Below are 13,261 nucleotides of genomic sequence, written 5' to 3'. Positions count from 1 at the left end.
CTAAAGCTACAGAGAAAAATTATATTTTTAAGAGACTATTTAAGTTCTCAGTTGCTCTGAATTTACTAGGTTTAGGTCTTATAATATTTCTTAATATCATTTTTTTCCATCCCCCAAAAAATTATTAGAATTCTTAACACTTCTGAACTTAAAACAACAGTATTTTTTCTTCATTTATACAACATCTTCACTCCAAAAATATGTTTTTAAGTTCTGAAGTAATGTCATTAGTAGATAACAGAATAAAGCTAAAACTAAATCCAAAGAAACTGGATTTTTAAAACTGGTTTCTTAATATTTTAGAGTATAAAAAAATCTCAGTTGCTCTGGATTTATTAGGTTTAATGTTTGTTTTATTCTATAAAGGTCTTATAATATTTCTTAATATCATTTTGTTTTCCATCCCCAAAAAACTAAGATAATTCTTAACACTTCTGAACTTAAAACAGTAGTACTTTTTTCTTAATTTATACAACAACCTCACTCCAAAAATAGGTTTTAAAGTTCAGAAGAAATATCTCCAGTTAACAGAATAAAACTAAAATTAAATAAAAACTTTTCAACTGGTTTCTTCATATTTTCCTGTATAAAAAAGCACAAACAGAAATAGAAAAAGTCAGATGAATCATTAATCACAAAAGACGTAGTGATTTCACAAAGTTTACCATAATAAGCAGGCCCATACAAACACATGCTGTTGTACAGTGTCCAAAAAAAGAAAGAAAGAGTCAATGTCAGATTGTCAAAGGTTTCATTGCATGTGAACTTCCCGTCTTTAAGACTACACGCTGTTATAAGACAGTAAATTATAAAGAAAACATGACTGAATGAACAAACAAACAAATAAATACAACCATTTATCCACCTGCCACGACTTAGAATCCCTAAAGAAAATGAATTCGAAGTAAACCGATATCTAATAAATATGAGGCCATGTTGAAATGGATATACTAAATGTGCATTTTATGTACACAACATAGATTTAAAACAACAAAAGTGAGAGAAAGAAAGAGACACCACAGCTTGTTTCAGTTGTTTGTATGAAGACTGAAAATGATGGTGGTTATGTCATGCAAGTTTTGCCCCAAAGGATCACGGGGGTCTTTTTTTTTTTTTGTTTTTGTTTTGCTCCACAGTCATAATCACTTCCCGCAAATTCTGACTTGCAAACTAGTTTTATACACAGCAGTAACTGAACAGTCATGGTGACGTCCCTGTTGCGCTTTTCGATCTACGTCCTCATGATTCATAGTGGTCCCCCCCCTCCCCAAATCTTCATTTTGCGCAGTCCCTGAGTATCATCTTCCCTCTTTTCCATCGGCTTCATCACCAGGCGTTCAGCTCTGCCTCCCAGAGTGGCTCTGATCAGCAGTAATATGGCTCTTTGCCTCACAGCCTTTCTGAAACAAGGCTAAGGAGGTTGAATTCTCCTGAGAGAGAGTTTCTCACTGGTGTCTCCAAGGCACCCCTGCTTGACGTTTTTTTTGGTACGGTCCTGGGCCGGAAAGCGGGATCTCACAGTACAAAAACACTGGTGCTGGAATCCACGGACTTTACTATGACACACTTTAAAATGGGGGTCAGCGTTAAGAGAACGAAGACGAGATTGAGCACCGACTGATGAATTCGTCACAGAAACGAGACATCGATGAACACTAATTCACCACACTGAACGCTTCGACAGAATGGAGCCCAGATTGTTTAGTTTTGTTGATAGTGGTTTGTATAGTAAGTGAACAGAATGCCACATTTTAGGCACATGTTCGGGTAAAGTGTGTTAGTGTTATTGTGTGTGTTTGAAAGCAGCTCTTCCATACAACCGTGGTCTCAGAATGATGCGTCCAGTATTCTAGAGTTAGAAGTGCTTGAATTGTTTGTTTATTTTTCCCGAATGGTGAGGAGACCCGAGCCTTTGTGCGTGTGGGACTCCAGGTCAGGTCAGCACCGGATTTGTGTTTGTGTGCGTGTATGTGTGTGTTTATTTGTGAGTAAGTGAGAATGCTCAGACCCGGACGTGTGGTCCGACCCCAGCAGTGAGTGGGACAGTGGAGCCACAGTCATAGTCCATATCCACACTTGTGTGGCCTGAAGGCATCAGTCCACCTACTGGATAAGCCCGACCATCCACCTGACGGTCCCGGAAACTCTGGATATAGCTCTGCCGGAGATAAAAACACATATGTAGATAGATTTTACTACAAAATATATTAAAAATAGTGGAAACAAGCTTCCGTAGATGACAAAGTGTTTTGCTTGAAAAATGTAATTCATTAATAGGTCTCCTGTGACAAATGAGTCAAGTCACCTTTATTTCTATAGTGATTATACAATGTAGATTCTTTTATTGTAGTTCCTTTATTATTATGACAGAGTTCCAAATCAGCCTAGATAATAGCTACTTTCCATTTTTCTGTCGGTCTTAGTGTAACGGAGGTCAGCTAGTAAGCGCAACCACATTTATGAAAACTTCATTATTCATGAGAGCCAATATCCTTTTTTTTTCCCGACATGATTTTATGACTATTTTATTTAGATTTTAGGGAACAGTATTTCCAGCAGAAAAGGATTAAGAGCTACATTAAGAGCTACTGGTCAGCTCACAATTCAGCGTTTGAAAAACAAATCACTTATACACCAACATCCAAGCATGTTATAGACCAGTGGCTCTCAAACTGTGATTTACGTCTAGTGGTAAGGAAAGATCACTAAATAATAAAAGAATAAAAGGAACACACATCTAACCCTTTGACGTGTACGATACGTGTACGATAACACTGATCAGACGTGATCAGACTAGGCATGGGACGATAACCGTTTTCAAGGTATACCGCGGTTTGGAAAAGTCAAGGTTTTAAAACCGCCAAAATTTTCTGTAATACCGTTCCTGAGGTATGTGTAAGATTTTTTATTTACTTTTTTTTGTTTTGTTTTTAAGGACAACAGTAACTCCAGAAATCTCCAAAGATGCCGTTTTAAACTAAATAAATCTGTGTTTTTGAAACAAACGAAGACAACAGAAGTCATTATTTGAACTTTTGAACCTGACATGTTTACTGCTCCAAACTATTATAAATCTTTCAAAAAATAAAACATATTGTTTTCAAAGACATTTAAAAAGAGTATAACTTAGAGCAGTGAGCACAATACTGTGATACTGTAAAACTGTGATATTTTTATCCAAGATCATCATTATATCATTATCATTATAATCTTATACCGGCCCATGCCTAGATCAGACAGCACTGGCTGTTCCCTGAAGCGTACGTTCACACTGGTGTGCTTAGAATGTTTACCTTATCGCATCAGATGTTAAAAATCAAAAATCAAGGAAGAGGTGCACAGCACTTGCGGAGCAGATACACACGTGCTAGAGAAGCAGACCAGTCCTGTTGTGTTGGCATTTCAGTTACTGCAAACTCAGGAATCTCCCCATGCTGCATCATTGGTAAAATAATTATTACAAATGTGTTAAATGTGTGTTCGTAGTTGTGTAAAATAATGTAATAAAATTAAATAATAAATAATTCTTCCCCTTACACCTTCCCCTTTACCTGTCCCAAATCTCTTTAGCTTGAAGGCGTAAGGCTAAGGGGAAGGGGTGAATAGCACTTCGAACGAAGATTTTTCAGGACCTCACTCGAATCCAAAGGGTTAGAAAATTTCCCAGAATACACCAGCCACAACAGCAGGATTGCAGCATCCTATTTTTTGTCATTATTATGAATTTTTGCAACAAACAAGCATATGTTTTAATATATTCATAACCGCGTTCGTTTTTTACCATCATGTTTAAAAAAAAATAAAAACGTTAAAATAAAAACAGATAAATTTCTCGATCTATAATCCATAATCATAACTCCTGTATAGCAGTGCTACAAAATTCTGACACTCGATGACACTCAAATACCCAGTCAGTAATGTCTAGTGGCTGGGAATGTCCTTTTTACAGTGTCTGGTATAATGTTAATGTTGTGTTTGTGTGTTTACATAGATGAATATGGCCACTGGGTAAATGCACAGTACAGTTACGATCTTATTGCCACATTATATCGTTATGATAACATAATATATGCCTTTAGTGATTTCCTGAAGATAAACACCAAAAACAGCACAACTGGAATAACTACAGCAGTCGCCATCGTTTGATCTCATATGAAACAAGAGATCACGATGACGTGGAGGTGCTGTCCCAATTTTTTGGGGTAAATTTTAAAGCCCTTCCCCTTCACCCTGGGTTCTAAGGGCCTAGGGGAAGTCGTAGGGGTACAGAAATAGAACTGGGATTGGGCCTTAATGTTCAAACTATTTATAATTATTAGAGTGGCCGACAATAATACATATTCTTAATAATAGAAATTAATATGCCTCATTTTTTAACTGTGCAGAGCTGTAGCTGCTTAATTAGGCATCCACGCCAGTGTATTTCAATACTGGTCATTATGGTGGTACTTGGAGAGACAATTCTTTTCTGAGGTGGTACTTAGTGAAAAAAGTTTGAGAACCACTGCTATAGACCACCTGAACAGTGCAGAAGCTTACTTTATATCCAGCGATACTTGATATCCAGAGTTGCCTTTTTAAATTGTAAAGAAATCTGTGTTTTTGAACTAAATGAAGACAGCAGAAGTTGATGATTTATTTTAATTATTCAGCCTGACATGTTTACTGCTCCAAAATATTTGAACGTTTCTTCGAATAAAATATATTGTGTTCAATGAAAAAAAAAGTTGTTTTTTCAGCCAGACATTAAAAAAAGAACATATTTTATGGCAGTAATTACAATACCGTCATATTGTAATATTTTTATCCATGGTTATCATACCAACAGAGTCTTATGCCTACTTCATTACTGTTCCCCCAGTATGTATGCCTGTATAGACTGAAGTACTGTAGGTATGTATCTATAGGAGGTGTGTGTGGACTCACAGGAGAAAGCACGTCTCCATCGAAGCGTCGTATAGGGTTGGGTTTTCTGCGGTAGGCAGGCTCCGGATGCAGAGCTTTGGCAGCATGCGTGTGCTGTGCGCTCTGCGGCTGCTTCCTCTTCTTCTTCCTGCTGCTCTCCCTCCTCTCCTCTTTCTGACGAATACGCATGAGCTGAACCCGCCGCTGCTGACGACTGATCATCACTGACAAACAAAAAAAGACCAGCACATGACATTAACACGCATGTTGAACATTATGAGAAGAGAAACTGAACGACACACTGGCTATTTTGTAGATCGTCTCATGTTTTCTTTTCTAAATAACTTAATAAAATGAGAGTGTGTGTGAATGGGAATAGCACACACTAGGTTATTCTGAAGTTATTATTCATGTGATGAAAGTGGTTTTATTTCATCTGGATTCACCAATAAAGGACAAATAGAATAATAAAATAAATTTTAAACTGTAAGTAAGTCTAACCAGCAATAATCTAAAGTGTAAGAAAAGTACATACAGAAAGTAGATTTCTTGCAGGTATTTAATGCAACATGTTTTTAGGAATTGCAAAACATTATTTCACAACTGCATGAAAGGTTTGCCTAGAGTAGACTGCAGAAATTAGTTTGCTTCATTTGAAAACAATAGATTTCGTAACTACGGTTAATATCTTGTTATTTTCAGGGTTTTCCCTTCCTGCAATTTTATAGGGCATTTTATAAGAGTGCTTATAATATTAATGCTCACAACTAACTTGTTTACAAGATTGTAAAATGTCTGATTGTTAAATGTGTGTTAAAAAGCCATAAAGCCAAGTGTTTAAAAATGCTTTCTCTTAAAGGTGCTATATGTTTGCAGATATTTAAGAAACATGCTATGTGAACATTCTTGTTTATCTGAAAAACAATGCTAAAGTCAGATATTCTGCTTTGAAAATGTCTGTTCCGTGAATGAAAGCTGTCTTTGTTTTGGTTCTTTCAACCCGCCCACTGCCAGTTTAGCCAATTATATTTCAGCACCCCGGGTTGCCTTGGTGGAAAACCGTGTATTTCATTCTTTCATTCAGAAACGCTCTCAAAGCATGCGTCTGTGACTGAAATGCGACTTCTGGTGGACAGTAGCGGACTCCTAAATGAAACGCAGATTCAGAGTTCCACATGAGGTTATCAATTAATATAAATATTACAAGAATAAATATTAGGCGTGTAGGTTACATTGGAACGCCGTGTCCTAACAACTACGTGATGAGATTTGCAGTGATAAGCAATTTGGCTGTTTGCACCAGACGCAGCATGACTAAATTGTAAAGTTTGTGATCTAATTAATACATATTAAACCTCTTTAACATTATTAAATGTACATGCTGAATCACTGAAATGTTTTGATTTTGAGTCACAGTTCTAAAGTTCAATTTCAAATGGTTTATTTGATTTTCAATATCTGAGGTGATCTGCTGCTGCTTTCAGTGCTTTAGCATTTAACACTGAATAAAGTACAAGCTCCTTTTGATATGGAAAATATTCCTTCTATTGCGTGCCATTGCTTTTATTTAGAACATGATTTAAATCAGCCTTTAGGCAAGATAGTCAGACTCGCTTCTGTTGGGCTTGCGTTTGTTTTGCTCCAGGAATGCAATACCTAGATCAACCACTGGGTGTCAAACTTACATACTGCACCTTAAAACAAAACTCATGCCTTTTTGGAGTGGTATTGAATACATTTATGATTCATACATCCTGTGTTTTGCATTCTGAAGAGCAAAATGAAAGCTCACAGAAAGCTTATTTAGCCTTCCTGTATCTACTGTTTTACAACTTTTACAAAATAAAAGTTTAACATACATGTATTTCATGTTTAATACGTTACAGTATGTTTAATACAAGCTTAGAAATAAAAATATTGTTGTAATCTCACTAAAAAACATTGTGGCCAATGCACTGCATGGGGTGTGCATATTAACAACCTTATGTGCAACGAAACAGTTGGTGTTGTGTTTTGATTGCGATATTACACTCACAACTATAAACAATCATGTTTGAAGCATGTCATGTCTAGGTATGTCCAGTTTTTCATTCTATTGCACCTTTAAAATAATGTAAAAATAAAATTCATTTATAAAATGTGCTTTACACATGTGAGTGGGCTTAACAAACCACCTGTAGAAACACTCTTTTCCTATATAAAGATAAAACACTCCCCCTTACTCTAGCACCTAATTCTCTGAGCACTAACAGTTCCTTTGTAAAATTAGCATTTTCAGTGTTTACAGTTGGGTTGGGTCGATAGACGATGCCGTCGTCCATTGCTGATGGCCGATAGACATCACAATGCTGAGTCGGCATCGCGATCCTCTGCCCCACCCCCATCGCAGCAGCAATCCGCTCGTGAAACATACACACTTATGGTCCGTTTCCACTGAGTGGTATGGAACGGTACAGTACGGTATGCTTTTATGGCTGTTTCCACTGTCAAAGGGTACCTAAAAGCGAACCGTACCGTACCACTTTTTGGTCACCCTTTGCAAAGGGTACCAACAGGTTATTGGTTTACAGAGATGCATCACTTCCAGAAGCAGGAGAATGAAAACAAAGGAAATAATAATATATGCATATAATAACAAGCCATAGTCAACCTGAGCTCAAACAAGCCTTGTCGTCGTCTTGATGTACAGCCACAACGCCCAGAGTCCTGTTATTTTACGAGCCCATCTAAAAGTGCGAACAGGTTCACGTTCTCGGGAGAGCTCGCCACGCATGTATTTTTGAAATAATAAACTTTTTGAGGTCATATTAATAATGTGCGCATGATTATTCTGATATGCGATCATCCGACATCCGGAGACTGTAAAGATCTGCATGTGTTCAATTATCAAATTGTGTTAATAAAAAAAAAAACATTAATACAGAAGTAGACTCTGTTTTGTGAGAAGTGCTTCTTGTATGATATGTGAACGACCCTTATGGCTTTACTTTTTCCTCGAGTAAAAATGATGTCGTCTGAAACTTTCTGTCGTACACCACGCCTAGGCATGTGCCGGTATCACATTTTCGTGCTGCGATTAATTGATTGAGCTTTTATCACGGTATACGGTATTATCACGATATTGTAATTTTACTAGAGAAACAGGTAAAAAAAACACAAAAAACTTCAGTTTCGTCAACTTAGTAACTTTAATAACTTTTTAATTAACTAAAGGTACTTCAAACATTTAAATACAAATAAATATAAATAAAACAATACACAATATAAAAGTAAACTTGAGCAATTATATAAAAGTGAATGTGCAAAGGGAAACCCTACTTCGATCAGCAATCCCTCTGCATTTTTTTGGAACCCAAAATATTTCCAAACCTCTGACTTTTTTTTTTGAAGGGGGATAAATTGTCGGCAGCGTTCCTTTTTCCGCCATGCTTCTTCTTCGTGTGAGGATTAGAGAGCGGTGGCAGCACCGGCGCGCGCTGTGTGCACACAGTGCTTCTACATGCGGGGATTGTTTACATCAGAGTGCGCATCAGTTCTGCGCAGCATATACGCAGAGTTTCTTCAAGCGGTGGATGGAAAATAAGCTGAAGGGGGATAAATTGTCGGGAGCGTTCCTCTTTCCGCCATGCTTCTTCTTCGTGTGAGGATTATAGTGCGGTGGCATCTTTGGCGCGCGCCGTGTGCACACAGTGCTTCTACATGTGGCGATTGTTTACATCAGAGTGCGCATCAGTTCTGCGCAGCATATACGCAGTGTTTCTTCAAGCGGTTGATGGAAAATAAGCTAAGGCGCGTTCTAAGAATATAAATTCGGATCTATTCTTTTTCACGGTATTTTGAAGTGCCCGCGATAACAATATCGTGCATATTCATTACCGTGATTTATCGCATTACCGAATACCGGCACAAGCCTAACCACGCCCACCAAAAGGGTACCCTTTTGGCAGTGGAAACGCAAGCTTGGTAAAGGTGACCCATACCGTACTGTACCTCTCAGTGGAAATGGGCCATTAGGCCCCATTTACACTAAAGGCATTTTAGAATGAAAACAATCCACGTCCACACTGGCGTTTCATCTAGCATTTCTGAAAAGCCCTCCGTCCACACTATACCGTTGAAAATGTACATCACGTGACTGTGACCACACACACAGACACACATGAACAACAACCACTATGTCATGCGCTCTTGCATACATGCACGTCTGAGCTCCAGGCAGTCAGCGGGTGCTTTTAGCACGAAACCTAAGAGAGCAGTGCACGTTGAACAGTTTATCAAGGATGCACCGCTGGATCGCGTCTTACTACAGTTGTTAAACGTGATATTTAATTAATCTTGTCTCTATCTAATGACTCTTCTGTTTTTTGAATCTATCAGGTAACGTGTCACATCGTCAGTACACTGCTTCAATCTTTCGCTTTCACACTTGTACGCTAATTTTAGTGAAAACCTAGCTAATTTTAGAAAAGACACGGTTGGTTGGTTGGTTGCTGTTGGTTGTGCACCTTATTTACTAACCAAATTTGTCGACGGCATTATAACGACACAGATCACTCTGCCTATTCATGCCAGAGTACCGTGAAAAAAGTGATTGACAGGTGGTAATTTGTGTGTAACTTATCTTTATTTATTTATGATTTGGGTTATGATCTATGGGTAAAACAAAGACAATGCGGGTCCAGTAGTTGAAACGGTAGGCTACAAAAAAATTTATTTGTTATGAATTAATTAATTATTCATAATTCATTAATTCACCGCTGCCTACAACTACGATGCCATCATTCATCACAATGTTTCACATTAGACATCGTACAATGCCAAATTGGTCGACATCGCCCAACTCTAGTGTACGGCCTCTTCTTGTAAGTCGCTTTAGACAAAAGCATCTGCCATATGACTAAATGTAAATGTAATGTTGTAAAAATAATTTTCATTTTCATAAACCAATCATTTCAGTTCACAAGACCTCAATGTATATTCAGGAATAACAGGTATAAATTTAGCTTTGCCTGGGTGTATTTTCACCCTCAACGTGCTGGTACTGCAGTTCACTTGTATTTTACAGTATCACCTAAAAATGCTCAAATTTTACTGAAAAAAAAAAATCTTTGAAAACCTCAGAATTAATCAAAACATTTCACATTTGTGTGAACTACCCCTAAAGAAGTTTGACATTAATACAAACCCTTTAGTGGACGCACACTTTCTAGAAACAGACTCTCTCTGTGACCTGATGCTCAGCTCTGCATGATTGTTTCAGTGCTCATTACTCACACGGGCCTGAGAGCACACCGACAGACAGGAACCATCTGCCGCTCTCCACACAAACACATTCGCCCAATTCTCTCCCTCTCTCCAGTACAGTAAATCTACAGGAACAGTGTGTGTCACATACTCTAAATGTCTGTCCCTGACTCACCCTTGGTGTGGGAGTAACCTTCCGCCGTCACCCTCCATTGCACCAACACTCCCAGCAGGGCGAGAGCAGGCCAGGCTCCCAGGACCACCCACGTTGTCCAGCACACCGGCTCCCGGGGGCCCGTCTTCACCCGCTCGTAAATATATCTCACCAACGCGAAGAGCTCCACGAAGTAATCAGTGGCTACAACGATGACCGCAGCTCCAAACACGGCTGTGGAGAGCGTGGTGAAGCATCTCTGCCACTGTAGGGTGAGGACGGCGAACAGCATGCCCAGGCCCAGCAGCACACCCAGGGGCACCCATACTGACCGCGGGGGGTTGGACGAGAGCTCCTCCATGCCGATCAGGGTCCCGATGCCCACCAGCAGGCCCAGGAGCAGCCCTACCATGAAGAGGCCAACGCTCCTCACCAGCATGGTAACCAGGCCGCAGAGGGTGCCGATGCCCAGGCCGATGCCCACACTAGCCTCCACGCTCAGCTGCGTGTCTAACACGCGCTCCTTGTAGCAGAGGAGGAAGATGATGACAGAGCCAAACATCAGGCCCGTGAGGAAGAGTACAGCTTTGAAACAGCGGTAACCTGCAATTGAGAGAAAGAACTGGAGGTTAGAATTGAATTAGGAATTTTAACCCAAATGATTAAAAAAAATAAAATACACAGACATTTTTAGGTGGTCTCTCATTTTAGCCCCCGATAACCATATAAACCATAGGTCTTAAAATTAATTGCTCTGCAGTTTCTCCAACCCTAATCAAACACAGCTGATGCAACTAATCAAGGGCTGTGTCCGAAACCGCATACTTCTATACTATATAGTATGCTAAAATCAGTATGCGAGCAGAGTAGTATGTCCGAATACTTAATTAACGTGGTGATTTATGTATGAGATTAATGAGATTAGAATACATGTTAGCTTGTGGTTTTATGTTTTAGCATAGAATATGGAATATTCTCAATAATATTTGTAAAGGAAACAGGTCCTATATGTGCCATTTACATATATTTCAATTAATATGGAAAACGAGAGCATGTTTTTAATAAAACTAATATTGGATTTTTAAAAAATGCATGTAAACACAAAAAATTGGGGATTTTCTCTAAAGAAGTTGTTACTCCAACCCGCTTTACGTTATAACTAACGTGGTTTAAAGACAGTTTTGGGAAACACTCGTCACAACATCTACAGTAAAAACTGAATTTGCTGAGGTAGGAGAAGCTGCATTAATTTTTTCTCTATTTAAAGAGCCCCTATTTTGCATTAAAAAGGTAATATTTTGGTTTTGGGGGTCTCCAACAACATGCTGATGAACATGTTCATGAACATGAACATGCGTGCAAGGTCAAGAAATACTTTCATTGTCTTTTAATATGCATTTATTTGTACCTAATTATCCCAGCGACTCCCATATGAGTCGCTCAGCGATTCATTTGTTCTCAAACCCCTCCTTCGTGCGAAGCTAATCTGCGCTGATTGGACCGATGACCCAGTCTGTTGTGATTGGTCGACTGGGTTCAGCGCGAGACAAAAAGAAATGCCCGCCACGGCTACAGTACGAAGTAGCAGAAAGTATGAAAACCCAATGCAGGAATGCAATAAAGCAATGCAGTTAAACACCAGCATATTACTCTACTCTTAACCCTAACCCCAAGTACAACACACATTCAGTATTAATCCACACAGTGGCAAAAGCTGAACTATTTTGAAAATTGATCGCGCGTGTGTGAGGAACAGCTAATGGTGGCCATAGCAACAAACAGCAGAGGATCACTAGCTCAGAAACGCATTTAAATCGGTAAAGGAAGAAGCACGCGTCGCGTTTTTAACGTAGTTTTGGACGCGATATGTAAACATCCCCATACAGATTTAACCTGATCTATAATAGATACATGATTACAAGCCGCACAGGGCCATTACTACTTATAATACACATATTTAGCAAACTACACAAAACGAGGCAACAATTTTAAATACACTTGCATGTTATGATCAGGAGGAAGAAGAAACTGGTCCATAAAAACTGCAACAGTTACTGACAAAGTCCCTGTCAAAGTCTGACAAAGTCCCATATATAATAGTCTCTGCTGCTCCTTTAATAGCAAACGGCCAGCGAATCCCACGTTGCAGCATAGGTTATTGTATTAAAAAAAATTTGAAAAATGACAGGAACAAACACCGCACTATGTTGGCTTTACTGTGGGATTGTTGTGAAAATGAACTTAACCCTTTATTCCCTACAGCCGAATCTACATCTGTCAGTGATCCGTCACCTTCACGTCATTATCAGTCCTGTGATCCCCCGCGCCTCTGATAGAGTCTGAAGTGAAAGCGCGTTCATATTTTACCGGAACTGGAACTACACATTTGGTGATGTACCGTATTAACGTTGATGCGATCAATCAAAAGATCCGAACCCAACTCGATTCGTTTATTCGACTCTGAGTAAAATATTTAACTAAAGAATCAATGGTTTTAAACATGCTGCACTTTAAGATTTAAACCTCAGCTGGATGTTTTCATTCACTTAGTGCTGTTTTACACACTGTATGGAAGCTCATTTTCAAAAACCCATAATAGGGGCTCTTTAATAAATGACCTGAGCTTCAGAAGACTATAAATGTGTGGTGGCATTTGGAGGCATGAGACGCGAAGCACAGACGCTCTTGACAGTTAGGTAATTAATAATATAACAACACTAATACTTAAATGGTTAGGCATTTTAGAATTAGGTTTAGACCAAAACAACATTCCAGATGTTTTATAATGTGCTCGGCCTGCTGGTTTATCCATTCATAACATTTTTATCATCAGATGATCTCAAAATCCCATGACTTTTAATGCGCATACTGGAAAGTGTTTCCATCGTACTTTATGCGTATCTATTCTTATCGAATAAAAAGTTTATCCTACTCGGTTATGCATGTTTTTTATGTGCA

The 13,261-nt window shown here is 38.7% G+C and overlaps 1 protein-coding gene across 1 annotated transcript in view; it reads right to left on the bottom strand.

Annotated features, from left to right (window-relative positions):
* Positions 1 to 647: 647 nt before the first annotated feature.
* The window catches only part of tmem198b (transmembrane protein 198b), a 53,253-nt gene continuing 40,639 nt past the window's right edge, over positions 648 to 13,261 (bottom strand). The window contains exons 3-5 of the mRNA XM_056459680.1: positions 10,325 to 10,906; positions 4,927 to 5,129; positions 648 to 2,158 (exon numbers count right to left, since the gene is read on the bottom strand). Of these exons, the coding sequence (XP_056315655.1) occupies positions 2,003 to 2,158; positions 4,927 to 5,129; positions 10,325 to 10,906 (941 nt within the window). The 3' untranslated portion in view covers positions 648 to 2,002. The remainder of the gene's footprint in view (positions 2,159 to 4,926; positions 5,130 to 10,324; positions 10,907 to 13,261) is intronic.

The sequence above is a fragment of the Danio aesculapii genome, chromosome 6 (assembly GCF_903798145.1).
Source record: "Danio aesculapii chromosome 6, fDanAes4.1, whole genome shotgun sequence".
NCBI classification, from domain to species: Eukaryota; Metazoa; Chordata; class Actinopteri; order Cypriniformes; family Danionidae; genus Danio; species Danio aesculapii.
This window is presented reverse-complemented; position numbering and strand designations above follow the sequence as displayed.